Raw genomic sequence first — 24,002 nt, 5'->3', positions numbered from 1 at the left:
AACATAGAGAAAAGGCACCAAATTTGAGACACTTTTTTTAAAAAACAAATATACAACTATATTATTTTTCCAAAAAATACATTTAATTTTTTTGCGACATTTAATATTAAAAATAAAAGGTGCCCTAATTTGGGATAGCCAGGTATCTAAGCTTAAGACAGGTACCTTAATTTGAGATACTATTCAGAAAAGCCCTTTCCTTCGCAGAAAAGGTAAATAAATGTGCTGGACTTTATTTCTTCACAGTCTTCATGTGTCCACCTGCCACATTGGTAACACTGTGCCCATCGTTCGCCATATCTATCGTCGGACAATTTGCCGGTGCAAAATAAACATTCCGCGTCGTTATCTCCACTTTCTTTGGACGATGAATCAGCTAATGGAAAGTCTTCACTGCTATCTAAGCTTGAGCTCGAAGAAACTTTCCGCTTACTTCTTGATGTTTTACCTTTTGATGTAGAAGGTTGACCTACGTCTTGATCTGCTATTTCTTCTTCAGGCGTTGCTGTTTTTTTTTGATCTAACACCTTTTGTTGAACTGTTTTTTTCTAGGACAAATACACAATCCAAGTTTAGCTGGGGTACTAGTTTTTTGCTTTTTTCTTCTGCAAACTTTGTTCTAATTCTTCTTTGTAGGGTGTTAGAGTAATTACTGAAGCCTTTCCTGATCTTGCATGTGATTTTTTAGTGGTATCTCTCTTGTATGTAGGGATTGGACAGAGATGTCTTTCGGAGAAACAAGTTATTGATGAGGTAGGAGTTCTATGTTCTCGCATTGGATGATTTGGTTGTTTATGGTTTTTAGTAAGTGGTTTTTATGTGGTCGTTAGTAAGTTTTCAGCAGTGCCATAAAAGCAACATCCAACGATTGCATTTTATGTGTAGAATGTGGTGGGATGCAAATAATCGTCAGATGATTCTGTTTGGTCAAATCTATTAGAGTAACGTTTCTCGTATGAGAATAGTGACCATCAAGGACGAGAAGAACAGGGTCTGCAGCTGAAGGTTTAGTGAATTTTATGAAGTGTTGAAGCCATCTAGTGAAAATATCGGCCTGTACCCAACCTGACACATGGCATTCTGCGACTGCTCCAGTGGGAGCTCCTAGCATCAACTCTGTTTTCATATTTTTTCTAAGGAAGATTAATAATGGTGATACTAGAACTCCTGCAGCATTCATACTACATGTAATAGCAGTAATTAGCTTGCCCCTTTCTACTGAAGTAAGTGACGAAAGTGCTTCTTCCCTCTCATGGAAATTACTTTGCTATGTTTGTGCTGAACAATTGTAAGGCCCGTTTCGTCTACATTGAATATACGTTGTGCAGGGTTAGTAAGCTTAAGTTATTCTGGTTCATACAGGTCAAAGAACTTGGATACATTTTCAGGAGTAAAATTTTTACTCGAGCACATGACATTCTCTGAGGAGTACGCATTGAAAGCGTCGGATTCCTTTTCAGAAAGAACCTCAACCATTTGTTTCCGGCTGATTTTTTGACTCCGCTAAATGGATGTGGTATTGAGTTTCGTATTGCAAGTTGAAATCCCAGTCGTTTTATATCACGCTCTCTTAGCCCGAAATAACGTTGCTCCATAGTTAGGGCATACTGAACCAACTCATTTTCTAATTCCTAAGGAAGAATAGGTTGGCGGCCAATTGATATCCCAACGAGTTTGTCTGAAGTCTTGTCTGATTTCACATATCGTTCTAAGGTACTTTTTGGTACTCCAAAAACTTTTGAGGCCTTCAAATAGTCCATCTCTCTATTTCTTACTGTATTTACAGCCCGTATCATATCATTTCCGTTCCATTTTTTATTTTTTGGCGGCATCTACAAACAAAAAGACACATAAAAATAAAAATTTTACACGGGGTCCTAATTTGAGACACTCTCAAATTTGAAACCTACAGGTATCTCAAATTGGGATTTTTATGTTAAAAATAAAACCCATTTTTGTTGGTTATGTATGCCACATAATTACCGTTTAATTTGCATAAAATGTATTAACTAATATTAAATTAACAAAAAAAAAAATAATAATTGGAGTAAATGTTATTTCCTTACCTTGATGTAAAGTTTTTATAAACTCCGAAAAATTTGTGTAATGTGTAAATAAAATTATCGTCGACAAAACAACAAAGGTGACTTCTAAGCATCAATTAAAAGCAGATCTACCACTACTGCACAGAATTATCAGTTTTCAATATTTTCACTAGATGTCACTCTATCGTACATAAATATACGACGGTGTCTCAAATTAGGCGCCTGTCTCGAATTCGGTACCTTTCCTCTATGTTAAATAGATACGAATTTGACAATTACTAATAATTAGTTTTTTAATTATATTTTTTAGTTTCTGTGCAAAATAAATGTAGTATTAAAAACTGGGTTTCTAAAAATTCACCATAATTTATTTTTTCGACCCCAAACGGAAAGAAAAGGAAACGGCTAGTATTGGCAAATCAAATTTTTTATGTGGAAGAGCATGTGAGCTCAGTTTTTCAGTTTCGTGCAAAGCTTCGATAAATATTCCTTCAGAGTACAGATTAAAGATTAGAGGAGACAAAATACAGCCTTGTCTCATTCCACGCATGATTTTCACATAGTCAGTGTGTTCACCTTCAACTCTGAGATTTGCTGTCTGATTCCAGTAAAGATTTCTAATTATTTTCAGATCTTGGTTGTTAATTCCTGCTTCTTTTAGTATTTGCATCATCTTGGTGTGCTGTACTCAATCAAGCGCTTTCTCGTAATCAACCAGACATGCGTATACGTCACAGTTGACGTCTCTGCATATCTGGAATAAGACTTGTACTGAGAACAAAGCTTCTCTAGTACCAACAGCATTTGCGAATTCGAACTGGTTTGGGGAAATTTGACTTTCACATAGCTTGTAGATTGTCTTAGATACTGGAGATAACATTCAAATAATCTACTGTTAGCTGTTGGGCTGTTACTATTGGTGGTTTTGGATGGAAGTCTGTTTGCTGATAAACTCGGGTCCTGCCAAATTTTATTTGGAGGGCACAAAGCATTGCAATGTCTTGAGAATTCCCACCACTACTTTGTGAGTAGGAATTCAAATGTATAAATACGGGTGATTTTTAAACAATCATCATCTGCTGATCGCCAGACCTTGGCCCGGTCTCGGTCCTTAAATACCTGCTGGGGCTCCCATGTAGCTGGTGTTACCATTGTACCTTCGAATCTCTGAAGTTTTATTCGTTAACCCAATCCATTGCAGAGGGGAAAATATACCCCATACAATCATACCTTACATAATAAACAAAATAACGCCTTTGTTAATGCCATGTCGATATGGAAGACGTTCCATAATTTTATGAGGATGTGTATATACATTTAGTCGACAATAAATTAAGGACCTAGAAACCCCTTGAGGTGGTAATATATTATTGTACAATGTTGGACGATTGGACTTTTTACTAAAATCATTATTTAAATTTAAATCTACTGATTTCTACAGAATTTTGATTGTTAAACGAAATTAAAATTTTTGGTAGTGTCAACATCGGCTTGTACGCCATTTTAGATGCCGTTATAACTATATGCTTCAAATTTTCGACGATTGTTTTAAATTCACATAATCTGTACCTACTTGTAAAAAATTTTTACAAAGATTTTAAAAAACTGACGAATCGTTAATAATTTATCAAAACAGTTTTAAGTTGATTTTACATCATCTTAAAGATGATAAAAATCAATTAAATTTTTTTAATTAAAATGTTAAATTTTAAAGGATAAATGCCCTGTGTTACACACGTTTTTTTCAGCATATTTACATGGCGTTTGTTTCCCATTTTTTCTCCTTGATATTTAGTCAACTTTCACGTTTCATTTTTATTTTTTCCACGATTGTATGAAAATCTGATGACTACATAAAATACGTCCCAATATATCACGTTCGGAAAAGCCTGTCACGATTTTTCAGAGCGCTACAAAAAATAAACGAACAAAGCTCTTACCAGAGGATTTCTGATTATACAAAAAAAGGCTAAAGAGATAAAAGTTTGCAGAAGTTTTTCTAATAGTGGAAAGATTGAAACAGTTTTATATTTTTTATTTTTGGGGAAAAGATATTCAGTAAAGTTTAAGTTCAATGTAATCATGACGCATAGAAAATCTTGGGAAAGAAAGTTTGTAGATTGCGCAAAATCTCACATGTTGGTGGGTTAGTCGGTAACTCGAAACTTCATTTTGATGTCTTGTTTTTTAGTAAGATAACTTTGATGTTTATTTGTGTAGCTTTAACAGTATCTAGGAAGTAAGTTTAAAATTTTTTATAATAAAATACGATTATTATAAAATTTTACTGAAAATACGACGTTACAATTTAATATAATTTTACAATATTTTCTATTTGTTCGATTCTCTATAACATTCTTCCAATGTTAATATGGTATGAATTTTAAAATTAAATATTTTTCAAAATTTGCCTACCATCGCTAAAAATGTGTTTGGACACAGAAACAGTTCGTTCTATATCTACCAACGTAAATTGACTACAAACAGTTTACTGATAGTAAACTAACTTGCCAAGTCGTAAGATATTCAGAAAAGATTTTTTGAAGTTATACTTCTATACGCACGGTCGGTGTTGGAAATTTGCATGAGAGTGAATCTGTGAAACCATTACATATGTAAGATAATGAGTAAGAGAGAGACAGAAGATATATTTTCTCTCTCTTTCTCTCTCGAGAATAAAAATGTTCCTATAATCACTGTTTTATCGAGAACTGTCAATTTTGAAATCCGTTAGTGTCATGTCTAATTGGCAAATCCTTTACGTGTTTGGTTCATACGCTGGTGGTTGTGAGTTCGAATCCCAATTATGAATTTCCTTTTTTATTTTTAAAATATTTAAAAACCTCACGTTAATCTTATTAAATATATGTAATATACTCAAAAAACATAAATTTTAAAATAAAATGAAAATTTACAACATAATCCGAGTTGTTGGATTTTTATTTTTATCTTCGTAAAGTAAGTTATATGTATATTGGCAGTTTTAAATACTTATGAATATTACATTTTAATTTTTATATTGTATTATTATATTGAATTATGTTGCAGTGTATTTATTGTATTGTAATTTTTATATTAATAACAAAATAAACAATGAATTTTACTGCAGAGTATGTTTAAAAATTTTTTTTTGCATTCAACTCCTTTTATACATATATAAAAACAAAAATATATATTTTCATTAAAATATTGATACAATCCTTCATTTACTATACTCCTATTACAGGTCAAATGTTTATATACAGCAAACGATGCACCATATACCTATATAACTATTTATTTTTCTCTTTCTGCTCTCTCTTACCTATAGCATTACATATGTAATGATTGTGCAGATTGACTCCTATATAAATTTTTAACGGCGAACGCGTGTATAGAAGTATAACTTCTATTGGCAGTCCCACTGGACTGCCACACCCGTTTTTTTTAAATACGTAAACTTTCCTCAAACAATCGAAGCCTTCATTTTTTTCAAATACATTTTCTAGTTAATTTCTAATTTTAATTCCCTTATTTTTGTGAATTTTTCAACAATAAGCAGAAAATGTGTTAACATTAATTGTGCTCGTGTGTCTTTATTATGTCTAGTAAAAACTAAAATTAATTTTTATGAACATAAGTTTTTGACTTTCAGTTACACACTGTGAGCCATTTTGAATATCTAACAAAACGTATTTTATGGCTTTACAATGATTAGCGTAGAAAACTGCTGCTTTAATTCATTTCCCTAAGTGGTAATAACGGGTTCTGGAGGCAAGGTTACACCTGGTTATTTTTCGTTATAGACATGCACGAGTAATGTTGCTTTCAAAAATGTATCGTTTGAAATTAATTTATTTAGTAAATCAAATTCACTTGTAAGAACTTCTCGTACTCAGTTAGTGCCTCAAGGCAAATAACATGTAAGGTCTTTGAATAAAATATTTTCAAATTTTGGCCTTTACCATACTACGGAGCGGCATCTATTTAAAATATTAAACAATTTAATATGTTAAAGTAAGAATTTTTACTTTTTATTCTTTTTGCAAAAAGGAAAACAGAGAGTGTTTGCAGAAAGAAACGGTGTACAAACATACTATCGGATTTCTCCAGTCGTGTTTCAGCTATTAAATTAGGTTTTCCTGATTTATTATATTTTAAGGCGCCGATTATAAGATGCACTATATATCGACCACATGCATCTGTACTTTCATCGACAATTACGTAAAAGTGGATATCGCTAAAAAAACTTTAATTTCCTCAATTACTCCGGCATACAATACATTCATATTGTCTATTCATTTTGTTGCCTCGTTAGGAATATTAAAGTTACAATATTTTTTTAAAAATTTCAAAAAAGTCCCTAAAATAATACCAACAAAAAAAAGTAAGGTAACAACACGAGGTGTTCCACAGCTATTGTTGGTCGAACTACCGTAGTGGTCAACCACCCAAATCATAACCGCGTTCGAGACTGCTCCTATGTGACTATGATAGAATAAGATTGATGTAAAATTAATTATTTTGGCAGATTGTACCTATAATATTAAGAGTACTTTTTAATTTTCTTGACATCATATTTTTATAATTTTTATTAAAATTATAATAAGTAATATATTTACTAAATTTAACTTTATAAAATACATCCACCGGGATAATAGCTATAATATTTTTCATATAAAAATGCGTGCACGTCATTCAAGATTTACGAGGTCACAACCACACAGCGTTGTCAAAACATCGGAATAGTTAGTAAGTGAGGAATTTTTAAAATGTCAACTATTTGTCAATCTATTATATTAACAGTAAATACATTTAGTTTTAAGATTACTGCAACACACTTAAATACATAAGAAAACATTTTAATACAAAATTATATATTCTAAATTTTAAACTTACCACTTTTGGAGCATTAATAATAAAAACGCTCCATCATTATTTCTTGTTTAAAATAATCTATCTTATATGAAAGCCTATCAGCTTTCTACAGACTATTTAGTTGTTCTGGCATAGCACAATCACAATACACAACAATAATTAGTTTTTAACGCTATTAATCTAAATTTGATCTTAATATTGATATTGATGATATTGTACTAATAGCTGATAGGATAGATGAGGCCAAAGAACTTTTAAATCAGCTCTACCTTTCCTTGCTAGAAGGGGGATTAAAAATAAATATATCTAAAACCCAGATGATGACAAATCTTGTAGTCAGCGAAGATATATGCGTAGGAACAAAATCCATAGACCAGGTAATGGCCTATAAATACTAGGTTATGAGATTCGCATAGGAAAAGATAACCAAACCGTTGAGCTTCCCCGTCGTATAAGACTGACTTGGGCAGCCTTCGGCAAGCTGAACCATATTTTCAAATCGTCTGATATACCAATATGCCTTAAAAGAAAAACGTTTAATCAGTGTGTTTTGCCAGTGTTAACTTACGGTGCGGAAACATTGACCATGACAACGAGAACAGTTCAAAAGATCCGTGTGTGTCAAAGGGCGAAGAAGCGGGCTATGTTAGGCGTTTCACTACGAGACAAGATCCCAAATCGCCAGCTGCGACAAAGAACAGGAGTGGCTGATGCAGTAGAGAGAGTAGCTACACTGAAATGGAACTGGACAGGTCACGTTGCTCGAATGACAGATAATAGATGGACAAAACGGATACTGGAATGGAGATCAAGAGATTATGCCTACCGAAGCATCGTCCACCAACACGTTGGGCTGACGATCTAAAACGTTGTCATAGGAATTGGATGCAAGAGGCACAAGATCGAAATAAATGGAAAATTATGAGGGAGATCTATGTAAAGCAGTGGATAAGCGAAGATTGAATGATGATGATGATGAATCTAAATTTAATATGTATTTATAAATCAAATTTATTAATATATAATATATTATGACGAAATTTTGTAAGAAGTCATAACATAAACAAAATTCTTACTCTAAACATAGCACACTACCACCTAGCCTTGAAACTTCCGTGTTAACGAATAAACCAATGATTCGCGCATCACCTAGTGACCGGGAGCGTAACTATATATACATGGCGCTAAATTCAAAAGTTTAGTAATATTGCCTAGGATTGTGAACTCATTTTAAAGTAAAGGAAAATCGATATAATCCTAAAATAACAAGAAAAATCCTTATCATATACGATAATATATATTTTTCGTATACTTTTTGGGTTTTCTTGTTATGGTGAGACTATGTTTATTTTCCATTGCATTAAAATGTCAAAATGATTAAAACAATTTTTAATCACTTTTAATTTTTAAAATTTTATGTGAATAAAAGCCTAATTCTGCAAAAGGCATTTTACTACAATTTTAGTCGCATAAATTTACAATTTAGGGTTCTTAACAGAACTCACCCATTTATCAAAAATATCCATATAATTTCGTGGACTTGGAAACGGTAATGCTTGCTAGTAATATCCATGCAATCTGGAACACAACATCTTCTTCTTTGTTCATTTCCTTGTTTTTCCATTGGTATTCCATATAATGTGTTCGATGCCATAATAAAAAATCGTCTAAAATTGTACCTTTTTGCACTACTTATGTATATAAAAAATTTTAAATTATAAAATAAATTATAAAAAATAAAACAAATACAAATATGGCGCCGTATTTGTCTAAACTCAAACACTCAACTTTGAATTGACCACAGGACACTCCCTCTGCGCCGGAACGAGACTAGCAGCGCCACCAAACGAATGGGAGCGAAACCCGAACGTGATTTAACCTTGGCTATCCCTGTTACCAATCTAGGTGCAATTTTATCTATGACCCTAAAAAACGACACTTTATACAATTTTACCACACGCTGAACTGTCAAAAAATTTGAAGTATTTTCGTACCAGTTACGCATAATTGTCTTATTTCATAAAATTTATATTATTAATAATAACAAATGTCTTTGGTTATTAAATCAATAAAATGAATTAGGTTTTGGCGGTCAGACTAGTTGGACGTGTGTAGTGTCGCTCCGAAATTAAATTCCAATTTTGGGTGGTGTCGAGTGTAATCTGCATGCAAATTAGTGTAAAGTGTATTTAAAAAGGACCTTTATGTAAGTAAATAATCAGTTATACTAGTTTATCCCTACGGATAAAAGTGAAACTTCTGAGTGGTCGAAACGAGTTGAGCTTTTTGCGCTGGACGGGTGATTAAGAACGATAAACAATAATAATTATCAACAAAAACAATAGGTCTGTTATTCAGGTTTCGGTAAAACTATACAGAATTATAAAGGCTGAATTTATTTGCTGTTTTGATATTGATTGTATTTTTGTATTTACAAGTGGTAGAAGTCGAAACTGGTTAGGATCGAGAATAATTGCTAAAATTTAACTGTAGAGGTAGGCGCGGCGCTTGTCGAGATCCGTAACCGTTACTTATAATATTTATATTTATAAATACTTTAATTATTTGAATAAGAAGAAAGATGGCGGATGGTAATGTTGATGAAGATGGTAAAAGAAAAAGCAAAGAGGAGATAGACATATTTAGTAGGAGCAGAAAAGTAAGCCGAACGCCAGACCGGTCGAAACCAACAACGAATGAAACCAGCAGCCAGAACGAAATGATGGATTTAATGAGAGAAATAGCAAGCGATAAAAAAAAAACAAAACAGGGATCTGGAAGAGATAAAAAATACAATGGGTAATATGATTGAGGAACTAAAAGAAATTAGGAAGGAAAATAGTGAATATAAATTGCAAAGGGAAGAAATAATAAGAGAAAATGAAAATCTAAAGAAAGAAATGACAACGATGAAACGAAAAATAGATAAAATAGAAATAGCCTTGGAAGCATGTCAGAAAGAAAAGAAGAAAAATAACCTGATAATGAGAGGCTTACCAATAGACACAATAGAAGTAGAGCAACTGGAGAACTTCATAGAAACAAAAATGGGAGTAAAATCAGAAATAAATAGGGTACAAAAGATAAATGAAACAATGTGTGTTATCGAATGTAAAAAATTCGAAGATAAAATGAAAATACTGAAAGCCAAGGGTAAACTAATAAACTATAAGCAACATAGAGTATATATAGAATGTGACCTAACATTAAAAGAGATAGAGATACAAAGAAATCTTAGGAAGATAGCAGCAGATGAAAAGACTAATGGGAAAAGGACAAAAATTGGATATGGTTTCATAATTATAGAAGGCATTAAGTGGAAATGGAATCAAAAAACAAGCCGGATAGAAAAAATAACATACAATACAGAACCAACTGGTTCAAAAAACTAGCTGAAGAAAACACAATGACGGACCGAGAAACAAAACAGGCACAGAACAGAGACATGAGCAGATCTAAAGATAATAACACAAACGGAAGTAAAAACAAATTGAAGTACAACTTAAACACAGAAAAGAACAAAACAATTTGGAAAATCGCATCATGGAATGTGAGAGGTATAAATGGGAAGGAAATAGAACTGGGGGAAGAAATTAGAGATAAGAACATTGAAATAGTAGCTATAACAGAGACAAAGGAAAAAGGAAAAGGATCAATAATATTAGAAAACGGAATGTTACTAATATACAGTGGAGTGGAAGAAACGAAGAGAGCCCAGGCAGGAGTAGCGTGCATGATAAAGAAGGAGAGTATCAACAAAATAAAAAATTGGATATATTACAACGAAAGTATACTAAGAGTAGACATAGTTATGGATAAAGAGGAAACCAAGACAAACCTAATCATATGTTATGGATCAGATGAAGACGCAACAAAAAACGAAAAGAATGAATTCTGGGACAAATTACAAGAAGTGATAAATGATTGTACAGAGAAAATTGTTATCACAGGAGACATGAACAGCAGAGTGGGGAAAGAAACAGAAAAATGGAACAATGTCATCGGACCTTATGGGGAGGACAAACTAAACAAAAATGGAAAATTACTACTCGAATTCTGTCTAGACAATAACCTGGTGATTATGAACACACACTTCCAACATAAAAGGATACACAAGATCACAAGAGAAGTCAAATCAAGAGACGAACAATCAGTTATAGACTATAATATAGTGCAAAAAACAGAGAAGAACTGGATAAGAGACGTAAGGGTAAAAAGGAGTTATGAAATTGGTAGTGACCACTATCTACTAGAAACCACATTCAGAAGCCAAAGAAAAGAAATAAAAATAAATGAGAACATAAACAGAAAACACAAAGAAATAATAAAAATTTATAAACTAAGGGAAGAAACAACGAGAATAAGATACTCAGAAGGACTAGAGAAAGAGATGGACAATGAACATGAAATAACAGAAACAATAGAAGAAGAATGGGGAAAATTTAAAAATGCGATGATAAAAAGAGCTAAATCAATATGTGGAACTTGGAACTCTGGAAAAAGGGAAATAAAAGAAAAGAAGAAATTATGGAAAGAATACATCCAAGACAAAACACAACAAAAATATGAAAATTATAAGGGACAAAGAACAAAAGTTAAAGAGATAGTTAAGAAAAAGAAAAAGAAAAGCTGGGAAAAATTCGGGGAAAAAATGGAAGAAAACAGCAAAGAAAACGTAAAATTATTTTACAGAACACTGAAAAACCTAAGAAGCAACAAAGAAACGAAACTGAAACAAATAATGAACAAGGAAGGAACAATAATAAACGAGGATAAGACAATAATGGAAAGATGGAGAAAACATTTTCAGCTGATACTGAATGGAAATCAAGCGAATACAATGCAGAAGGAAAGCCACAATAGGAGAGTATCCATGAGAAACACGGAAAATCCAGAAACTATAGAAAAAGAAGAACTGGAAGAAGCAATAAGAAAGATAAAGATTGGAAAAGCACCAGGAAGCGATGAAGTAGCACCAGAAATGATGAAATATATAGGAGTAAAAGCAAAAGAAAAATTGTTATACATATATAACCTAATATGGAAGAGAAAAGTAATACCCAGAGAATGGACAAATGCAGTAATTATACCTATATACAAGAAAGGAAACACAAGAGACTGTAGGAACTATAGAGGTATATCACTACTATGTGTAGCAGCAAAAGTATACGAAACCATAATAGAAAGGAAAATTAGAAAAGAAATAGAACATAAATTAGAGGATGTACAAAGTGGATTCAGGAAAGGACACAACACACAAGACCATATATTCACCATGCAACTAGTAATAGAAAAAGCCTTAAAGAAAAATAAAAAAATACATCTAAGCTTTATAGACATGGAAAAAGCATTCGACTCAGTCAAAAGAAAAGATATATGGGAAAGCCTAAAGAAGAAACAAGTAAGTGAAGAACTGATAGAAGCAACAAAGAGTATATACATGAAAACAACAAATACAGTAAGAATGTTAAATATACAGTCAGAACCATTTGAAACAACCCAAGGAGTTAGACAAGGGGGAAGTCTCAGCCCAGTACTATTCATAAATGTAATAGATGAGATAGTGAAAGAATGTAAGAAAACATTCAAGAAATAGTATTAATTGCATAAACTGCAGAAAAATTGAAATACAACTTAGAGAAATGGAACCTAGAAGCAAGCAAATACAACTTAAACGTAAACAAAGAGAAGACTCAAATAATGAAAATATCAAGCACACAAGAGACGGAAGATCAAATAGAAGTAATGATAGACCAACAAAAATTAATACAGACAAATTCATACAAATACTTAAGAACAGTAAGCAACAACAAAGAAGACATCGAGGATGATCTTAACAACAGAATGGAAAACACAGGAAAACTATTCCAAGCACTAAATAGAGGATTCCTTAATAACAAAGAAATATCAACAAAGACCAAGATGACAATATACAAAACAATATATAGACCTACAGTGACATATGGAGCAGAAAATTGGATATTAAATAAAAGGCATCAGAGCAGAATTCAGGCAGCAGAGATGAAATACCTTAGAAGAACGATAGCAGTAAAAAGAGCTGATAGAATCAGAAATGAAGAAATAAGAGAAAGACTCAAAATCAAACCGATACTCGAGTCAATCAAAGAGAAAAAATTGGCATGGTTCGGACATCTAACCCGGATGGACAATAATAGACAAGTAAAAAGAGTGTGGGACGCCAAACCAATAGGGAAGAACAGAGGAAGAAGACCCATTAAAGAATGGAACAGTGACATCTTGCAGATACTGCAGAGTAAGGGTAAGACTTGGCAGGAAGCAACACAGATGGCATCCAATAGGAAGGAATGGAGAAAGTTCGTTAAGAGCTAGGACACCTCAGAAGACTGTCAAATATTGTAATTTAATGAATTGTATTGTAAACGGCCCAACACCGAAAGGTACAAATGGGTCTACTGATTAAGTAAAAATCAATATAATTCTAAAATTCCCAATATTTTATAATGATGATTACATTTTTCTGATTATTTTACCATGTTGACGCCTATGAAAGATCGAGCAGTTCCGTATGGGTTTCGTATTATTAGCTGTGTTAGGAAAATTTGAACTTTTGAATATAAGTGATGTCACTTTATATAAATTGTGACGTGCACGCATTTTAATATGAAAAATACTATATTTCATAATTATTACATTGATAGTAGTAGATATTAATAATATACTCGGTTCGCTATGTCTAGTCCGAACTGTCTAGTGAACTTAGTAATTATTTTTTTGCGAAGTTAGTTACTTTTAGACAGACTAAAAGTGGCTGGAAATTACTATACAACCAAGCACACGTACTCATAGCCAATATTAATAGTAAACAAACTAAATAGTAAATAAAATAGAACTTTGCGAATTACCGACAATCAATATTTATTTATCTGCTCCATATAATAAATAATTATGTTAAATTATAACAACTAAAATATATTTTATAAATATATATATTATACTACCCAAAATTTGATGGGTTTAGTTTATACTTCCACTATTTAGAATAATTTTTCTTTTTTTAAAGAAAGAAATCTGCAATAGTAGGATACTTGAGCTATTAATACTGAGAAGTAGAAATTGTTGTGTTGTAGGTTTCCGACAATGAATCTGTCAAAATATGCCCTAGCCACAGAATAAGAAACAATTGTTTCTTATTCTGTGCCCGAGCTAAGAGAATGGAGTATAAGTATCTACACATCGACGTACGTTTCATTTCATTTAGTATTTTGATTTAACTTGTTTGAAAATGAATCATGACGTATGGGAAAAGATAGAATGGATGTACTATACAACATTTTTGTATGTATATTCTGTGTGCATTTTTATGCTAACTTCGGCGGTGCTTTACATGAATATGATTTACTTACTGTGTAAATATTAATGCAGAATCACATTTACTGCGCCACTTCGTACAGTTTTCTTTTTTTTTTATTATTTTATGAGCAAGAATCTCGACGAGTCTTTATGTCTGGCATTTATGTATTTATAATTTATTCTATATGCTGACATCTCATATTTTAGAGCTTTACTCTTTTATTTCAGTTAATTTAAAATAGAGCCGGTTGACTGAAAACGTTGGTAGTTATTCATGAAACAACATGAGTGTTTTATATAATATAAAAAAGCTTTTGAAATATATTAATTCCAAATATGCATATTTAGTTAATAATATAAATCGAATACTATATATATATATATATATATATATATATATATATATATATATTTTAAAAAAAGTTTAAATATGATATATTTGTGAATACCCAAATCGTAGAAATAGAGATATTAGTTAGCCACTTTGTAAAACACTTCTTGAGAAAAATACATAAAAGTTTATTTAGGAATCGTCAAGAAGTTAGTAACTAAAGGTGCTTTGTACTTAAAAGTAGACTTAATCTGAGAATGATCAATTATCTACTAAAAATTTAAAAGAAGTAACTATCAGGTTCCGTTCCGAAACCAATTCCCCCTAGAAAGATACCCCTATAGGGTTAAGGATCCTATGAAACCCGTTCCTAATATAAGACTTCTGTCTCTAGAGTCTTGTAGGTGCTACAGCCTGGTGAGTGACGCGAAAACTAAGCTCCGGTAGTTTTTGCAGTAGTCTATGAAGAGATCAAGTGTCTGTGATCTAGTATTACCTGTCAGTGAAGGTTTTAAATTTTTTGCTAGTAAAAAGCTTTTTAAATGTTTTAGTTTATACTGAATTTTCGTCTTCAGGTTAGGAAATAAAAGAATCATAAGTAGTTAGTGGCGTAAAACCCAATCCCAACCTAAAAATTTGAACTAGAAAGTTCCCACGTGGTTTTTCCTAATATGAGCCCTCGAGTATGTCTAATATAACATATCATATTAGGATATTGTAAAGTTTTGTGTATAGCATCATGTCTATAGGGTTTTTTAATAGTTCAGGTGACACCTATTGCTAAAAAATACAAAACCTGGGACTCAAGTATCGAAAAGACTCCTGAATCAGTAATCGCTGTGTGTTAAGGTTTTGTCTGTGAACATTGAAAAACTATTAGTCAAATATTGCATAGAAATAAACAAGGTTTTTGCGGCTTAACAAAAAATACATTACAAGAATGGCGTTTTAACTAGCTATAAAATATTCTCTAAGGCCTCCATCAACAAAAGAGTCAGCTCATAAAAAGTGGCAGAAAGGTTTTTTAAAGCACCATCCTCAAATTTCCTTCAAAAAACCCTAAGGTATGTCTGTTGATTAGGTTAAAAGGGATTCAACCCTAAAATATTTAATTGTTTTTTCAGATTTACGAGCCTAAAAGATAAACAGTAATCCAATCAGGCTGTTTAATGTGGACGAAACTGGGATCACAACTGTGCAGTTTAAATCTGTAAAAGTTGTGTCGTTGAAAAGTAAATAAAAAATGTTGCCAATCAATCATCTCCATTAAGAGGACATCTTATTACTGTAGTCGTCTGCATGAATATTTCGGGATCTTATGTATCGCCTTTAATTGCATGACCAAGAAAAAATTCCAAGGATTTAATGAACAGAACACCCTCTGATTCTGTTCTTGCTTATCACCTATCAGGATGGATTCAGACCGACATATTCAACATGTGCTTCGAGCACTTTGTGAACCACACCAACCTCTTAAAAAATGATCCGGTCCTCCTTGTACTTGTCGGACATAACAGCCATACGAAAAACGTGGACCTTATAAACTGGGCATGAAATAATAATCTGAGCATCGTCTGCCTGCCCTCCATTCAAGCTACAAAATGCAGTCCTTGAATGTTGGATTTTTGTTCCCATTACAAACATTTTTTGAAGATTGGCTTCATTCAAACCCTGGCTAGGTTGTGTCAAACTTAAAGATCGGAGATTTGCTCGGAATCGCCTACAACAGAGCTGTCACAACGAAAAAATCTGTCAACAATTTTAAAAAGACGGGTTTATATCCACTGAACAAATATATTTTTAGTGACCATCCCAAGCATAACCACAACCATCCTGTAACGGTTCGGGGCAAGGTATCATCAGCCCAGAAGACATAGATCCACTTCCACGACAACCCCTAAGGACCCCTCTAAGGACAAAGCCAAACTAAATAAGAGTACTGCTAAAAAATTAGTATATGCAGCCAAGAAACAGTTGTTCACAACTCAATGCGATCTAATGCAAGCCGAAATCCTATGAACGTTGAAAAGAAGAACACTAATCGAACAAATAAAAAAATAAAAAAATATAAAAACGTTTCAGGTGGAGGAATGGGTAGAGTTTCAATGGAAAAATGAAATCTACCCTAAGTGGCCAGAGTCAAACGTAGATCAAACCAAACCAAATGAAAATATTATGTTGGTGAAAAGAACGATGAAGAAAATGACAAGATTTCTCTCCACGACAGAAGCGATCACATGGAGGATATTAATGCAGAATGCCTTTTTTGTAGATGTTTATATTTTTTTCTAAGGAGGGGAGCAATGAAGACATTTTGGAATATGTTTATGTTTTTAATATGATTTTTGATAAAAATCGCTAAAATTTAATACGGTACATTCAACCAACTAACACCTCTAAACGATTAATGGAATTCGCAGAAACCCTTTCGTTGTAGTAAAAAGTAAACTGCACTGGAGTTCTATATAATTTTTTTAATCTCTTAATTTGTTTAGAATGTTTTTGCCTGTTTTATCAGTTAGAGTTTAGTTGTATAAAATAAAAAGCAAAAATTCAAATGGAATTTTAAATATTATTGTTTTTTTGGCTAATATTGAATGTATAAATATAATGGTTAACCTGTTGTACAGTTATTTTGTAAATAACACTATAATAGTGTATGAAGTAAATGAAGTAAATAATGGGTAGAAGCTCCAACCTAGAGGAAGTCCTCGAAGCTATTAAGGCCCAGAAAAACAATAAATTCCCGGGAGCTGACGAAATACCAGCAGAATTGTATAAGGTAGGTGGCGAGTACCTAGCAAGTCATATCCACGCGCTCATCAAAGACATGTGGCAAAAAGAGAAAATACCCGACGACTAGAAGAAAAGCATAGTATGCCCGATCTATAAAAAAGGAGACAAACTCCAGTGCAAAAACTACCGTGGAATTTCTCTACTATGTACAGTATATAAAGCGCTCACGTACATTATAAACTAGCGGCTACAACCACTAGCAGAAAATATTGTTGGAAACTATCAGACGGGCTTCCGATGGGGAAGATCGACACTGGATTAAATATTTACAGTCAAATAGATCTTGAGTAAATCATGGGAACATGACATTGATGTTCACAACGTGTTTGTAGATTTCAAACCAGCATACGACTCAGTCAAAACGAACAAACTCTACAATATATTGGCTGAATTGGCAATACCACAAAAGTTAATTAGACTCATTACAGCCACAATGGATGAAATTCAGGCATGTGTACGAATTCCAAACTACCGAACAGATTTTTTCAAAATTTCGCAGAAATTAAAGCAGGCAAATAAGCTAAATCCCAACTGTGTTTAACCTGGCACTGGAGTATGCTGTTAGGCAAATGCAAACTGGACGGGGAAATCTAACCAACCGAACGGTTCAACTGGCCGCTTATGCCGATAATATTAATATTATGAGTAGAACATCACCAGGAGCACAGGAAACATACGCAGAGTTAAAAACGTAAACAAAAATCCTAGGTCTGGAAATTAACACAGAAAGAATAAAAATGATAAAGACGAGAAGAAATATGGTCCCACAAAACATTATACATAAAGATGACATTAAAACGGTTGGAAAGGTTACATACCTGTAAGTAGAAATTTAATAGTGATATACTTATAATAGCTGAAGATCTAGGTATGGCAAGAGAGATGGTACAGGAACTCGTTGTGGCTACAGAAAGTGTAGGTTTAAATATAAATATCTCGAAAACAAAAATCATGACCAATTTGGTACCCAACCAGAACATCAGTATTGGTGGGATAGAAATAGAACTTTTAGATAGATATAAATACCTGGGACATGAAATTATGATTGGCAGGGATAACCAGACTCATGAACTGAACAGAAGAATCGGCCTTGGGTGGGAAGCATTTGGAAAACTGAGAGAAACTTTTAAAAGTGAGCTGCCCACATGCCTAAAGAGAAAGGTATTTGATCAGTGCGTCCTCCCAGTCTTGACGTACGGAGCAGAAACACTTACCTTAACAAAAGCAGCAGCTACCAAACTGAGAGTCACGCAGAGAAGAATGAAGCGGTCCATGTTAGGAATAACTATGCGAGACAAAATAATCAACGAAGACATCAGGAGAAGAACCGGAGTGACTGACATCAACGAGAAGATAGCCAGACTAAAATGGAGATGGGCAGGACATATAGCCAGAATGACAGATGGGCGATGGACAAAGAGGTTATTGGAATGGAGGCCAAGAGAAGACAAGAGAAGCGTCGGTCGACCACCTACAAGATGGACTGACGTTTTAAAAAGACTCAATAAGAACTGGATGAGAGCGGCGCAAGATAGACGGGGTTGAAAACATGAGGAAGAGGCCTATGTTCAGCAGAGGCTGGATGATGAAGTAAAAATATATGTCGATCAGAAGATGGGGAAATACGGAATAGAATAACGCAGGCAAACACAGCTTATAGCTCGACCAATAGCATGCTATGGCAGTGAGGTATAGGTCCTGAAAGAAACATCCAAAAGCAAATTCGATACATTCGAAGAGAAAGTACTGAGGAGAATAATAGAACCTGTGAGGGAAAACGGAATCTTTAGAAGTCGATACAACAACGAGCTTTATCAGCTTTATGAGAAAGCACCACTGTCAGATTTCACTAGAATAAAAATATTGAACTGGGCCAGACATGTGATAAGAATGGGAGAGAATAGACCACTAAAAAGAACACTGAATGCTAGAATGCAGGGAAAGAGACCGTTTGGAAAGTCAAGAAAGCTCTGGGAAGACACAGTAAACAGCAACGCACAAACCCTTTTAGGAGTCCGTATATGGAGAAGATCAGCTACAGACAAGCAGGGGTAGAGGCAAAAAATAAAGGAGGCCAAGGCTCAATTTGGGCTGTAGTGCTGTAGAAGAAGAAGAACATATTGAAGACACATAATTTATGTTTGAAATTGGTGTTTATTAAAAGTAAAGTAAATGTCAAACCAAATACTTACCATGTCGGAATAGTATTATGAGATTTTTTTTCCTGGTTTTTCCTCATGATTTACTATGGTATCACTAACAGGACATGGCGTGTGCTCGTAATCACATGCTATGATTTTTCTGACGGATATCCTCAAGATAAAATTGATGTCATGTAATCGAATCTTACAATAAAGTCGTCCCAGAAACGCTACTTAGCAATATTGGCAATATCATTTTAAAGCTGTCTTATTTAAAATGTATGATTTATGTCTAAATTGTCAATATGAATGAGTCAGATAAAATTTAATTATTAGAAGAATTGTTTACCAAGTAACAAAAAAAAAACAATTTTTGTGTATTATGAGAACGATTGCCGAAGTGGAAATTAAAACGTCAATAAACTTATTTTAAATTTAAATTGTGGCTTATTCCCAATAAAAATAGTGATGTCTGTGGATTAACAATATTTATTATATTTTATACCCTGCACTATAAGCTATTATGCTCCACACTTTGTTAGTATAAAAAACTAGATTAATAGTATTCATTTTAATATGTTAAATACCTCTCATGCTTCGTTGACATGAATAATAACAGCGATAACTTAATATTATACAGTGAAAACAATTTAATAATGTTTTGAATGCGTTAGAGGAGTTTTGGAGAATAGGCTTTCATCATAATATTTTGTAACACGAATAAAAATAAAGTCAAATAATAAAAAGAAAATAGTTCCGTCAAAATTTTCGTGCGATGATAGTACACTATTTTAAAGTAATCTTATCTAAACACAAAGCATTGGTCAACTTCTTGATTTTTTTGATAAAGCACTTCTGATGTCCTTTTTTCGAGCGGGGATCGCTTAAGTGAAATCCTATAAAATCGAGTTCGTGTCACCACATTTTTAAAATTGAATGTATTTATTATGTATTCTAAATGGTAATATACCCAGGTATTTGACTAGTTTTAACCACTTTTAAGATATTTCACTGATGATGGTCTTACAGGACCAGAAACGTTTTGAAAAAGTTTTTAATGCTTTTGAATAATTTTAACATTTTTTGTAATAAATATAATATACCATCAGTACAAGTTTTTACTTCAGTTTTTTGCATAGAATAAAATTTAGAAAAGTTTAATAAATTTTTATCTAAAACCGAAAAAAATACATAAAAATCAGAGTGTCTAGTTAATTTTGCACTCCAGTGTATATAAAATTATTAACACACAAATTTTCATTAGTCTCTTACATACCGTTTGTATTACTTCCCATAAGGTCAATAATTTTAAAAGGAGTTTAATACAGCCGTAAGCAAGCAGTATTGGAAATACATATATCATAAATCTAATTTTATAACACTCACGTCGACAGTTCGGTATGATGGGCAAGATCCAGATTCTCTCAACTTTTATGGGATTTCATATTTACGATTTTTTTATACAGTCTAGAAAAACATCTTATTGGAAATTCGATATATAAATATAAAAAAACAACTTGAAGATATAGAATATAGTTTTATTGCTAACAAGCAAAAAAATACAGATGGTTTTAAGACATCGTTTTGATGTTTATAAAATATTTTGTGAAAGGGGTCAAACGATTTATTCAAAATTGGAAATTATTGAAATAAAAACATTGTCCTGAAACTATCTACTTGTGATATCGCAATAAAAAGAGTAATGCTAGAGATTAAAGAAACTATTTGTTCACGTTTTTATAAGCGAAATATATTTCAATTATTATTGAAAAAATTGAAACATTATTTCTTAGAATAGGTATTAAAGAGAAAAAACTGCAAAAAAATTATTTATTTATAATTTTTAGGTGCTACTCCAGATTAAAAAAATACCTTTAATAAATGAAAATTGTCACTACAATATAGCCCAGTTTTTGAGTTTGAGGCTTCTGAATATTTGTAGATTCCTAGCTTATACGTATGGTCTGTACTTTAATGCGGGTCTGATTCGTTGCTTCATTTTTGTTATAATTTAATTTTCTACCAGATAATAGAGCTATTATTTTTGACGTGACAACGTCTTAAATTAGGTTGTGGCTCGGAGTCACTCATGAAAAAGTGTAACGCCCGCTCACGTCTGTTACGATGAGTCACCGAACGAGAGAGAGGCCCGCCGGACCGGCGAATGCCTTGCGTCTCTCTCCCACTCAAACATGATCGGTCCGCTGCGCGCGCAGCACTAGAGAATTAGGCGCGTTGAATCGGTGCGTGCTTGTGTCTCTGTCTTTCTCGAGCGTTCTTGGCGTTGGAAAACCGAGAAAGTGTCATAATACAAGTTCACACGTGTGGTTAAAGTATCGTCAGCTGTGTCTGTAGTGAAAATGTGGAGTGCTTAGATTCGTCATTTACAACAACTACAACAATAAAGGTAAATAATTGTACACTAATATTTCATTATCGTAAACTATGATTGATTGATTAATTGTTAGATTGACACAAAAGTTGAGAAACTGAGTTTATAGGTTATGTCATACTATTGACAAATGTTGATAGTGTTAAGTAAATTATTAGTTTAAATCACTCTGCAATCAATCGTAATTCAGTCGATTCAGTCATATCAATAAATATTCTTCCGAGAAAAAGACGTTGTCACGTAAAATCTTCGCCCGTAAAACCGACTTTACAGGCAACCGATTTTTTCCCATTGTTTTTCTTTTAGTGTCCGTAGTAAAAAAAAGAAATACCATACATATCTTACTTAAATTATTTAAACTGTTAGTTAATATAATTGTTTGTTGTCTCAATCCAAATGTTCGATGTCTTATATTCTAAAAAGGTTACTGCATTTATTGTATCAAAAAATGGTATTAAATATAATAATAAATCACAGAAAAAGTGTAGGTATTGTTACAGATTTAAATTGAAATTTTTGGAAATACTTGTCCCGACAAAATCGACAAAATTCTTATATCAAGAGGAATAAAGACAATATTTAGCCCACCCCCCACCCGCCCCTAAAATTTTTTATCTTTTGTCCGATCTATCAAAGACAGCATTCTAAATTAAATGTGCAGTTTATGAAATAAACTTTCTTGTGTAGCCTGCTCTTGATCCTATATAGGCCAAACAAATCGTAGAATGTACAATAAGATTTATGAACATTCCATTTCTGTTCGCAATTTCGACTCAATTTCAGTTCTAGGTCAACACCATTTTCATACCGGTCACAAATTGATTTTGAAAACTCCAGAACCACCGCCCCCATCAGCATCTATAAATCAAGAATTATTCGAGAAGCCATAGAAATTGAAAAAAGGCCAAATTGTCTCCAAGCCGGCCAAAAAAAAATGACGGCATACGGTTACTTTCGACTTGGAGACCTCTCATAAAGAAAATATCGTCCGCTGCACCAGTCAATCACAATACTACTGTCAGAAATAACCAAAACGCAACCCTCGCACCAATCCCCGCGCCAATTACCACGCTAACCCCCACGCTAACTTCCACCCAAACTTCGTGACCATCGACGGTATAAATAAACCGTCCTCAGAACAATAATAATCGACGCGAAAAAACTTTCTATATATATATATATATATATATATATATATATATATATATATATATATATATATATATACAAATATCCATTCCATGTTCTCCTTGGTTGAATGGCTCCCCTCATAATTAAAAACATCTCATTTCTTTAACTACAATCATACACACATAGTAAATAAAAAAAAACAACATTAATTCACTAAAATAGGCTCAAGACCAATAAAAATGTTCGTTCGAGTACATAAAATTGTAAGTGTGCGATATCAAATAATATGTCGATTACACTGAAATTTGAACATTATTCGTTTTCTCTGTATATATGTAACTCTAGTCTTTCTTTTACGATATGGAAATATGGAACAGATAGTTTCTTTGTTGTCTCGTTTCCTTTGTGAATACAAGTGCATTAGCGATTCGTTTCTTATACATTCATTCACTCAACGATAACGTTAGCGATTCCTAATAGGATGTTTCGTTAGTCGAAAAGATCCGTTTACGTTGGAGAAAAACCACGAACGAATAATAGTTCGTGGTTTAAGTTAGTGTTAAGTATAAAAATCTTTTTTTTAATGGAAATATATAATGTCATATATATTTTTTTTTATTTCATTTCTTGGATTAATATTGCATAAAAGTAATTTATATAGGAAGTTCATAAAGGTCAATTTCTAATGTTTTTATTCTTCTTCTTTTTGTGTAAAAATGATTTTGTCCGTTTTTCAATGTGCCTCCAATAAATTGAAGCTGTTAGTGCATGAAGGTGTTAACTCATTTTCTTGTGTTAATAAAGACTTTGATGCATAGATGTCGCTAGAGACCCTAAAAACCAATGTTGAAAACATGTCAAGTTTTGTCTAAAGTATTCCGAGCAAGAAGGTGTTAACTCCTGATAGTTGTACAAAAAGAGGTTAACTTCTGAGTTAACGTTTTCTTTCAGTATAAATTAGTTTGTTCATATTATGC

General features: G+C 32.8%; 2 protein-coding genes across 2 annotated transcripts in view; both read left to right on the top strand.

Annotated features, from left to right (window-relative positions):
- Nucleotides 1-24,002, top strand: part of LOC140441595 (diuretic hormone receptor-like) — an 890,067-nt gene that overhangs the window by 58,789 nt on the left and 807,276 nt on the right. The window lies entirely within an intron of this gene.
- The window catches only part of LOC140442398 (uncharacterized), a 32,505-nt gene continuing 27,754 nt past the window's right edge, over nt 19,252-24,002 (top strand). Inside the window, exon 1 of the mRNA XM_072533472.1 lies at nt 19,252-19,412. Within this exon, the coding sequence (XP_072389573.1) occupies nt 19,252-19,412 (161 nt within the window). The remainder of the gene's footprint in view (nt 19,413-24,002) is intronic.

Source organism: Diabrotica undecimpunctata, chromosome 5, assembly GCF_040954645.1.
Source record: "Diabrotica undecimpunctata isolate CICGRU chromosome 5, icDiaUnde3, whole genome shotgun sequence".
Lineage (NCBI taxonomy): Eukaryota > Metazoa > Arthropoda > Insecta > Coleoptera > Chrysomelidae > Diabrotica > Diabrotica undecimpunctata.
Note: the sequence above shows the minus strand (reverse complement) of the source record. Positions and strands in the feature narration are given on the sequence as shown.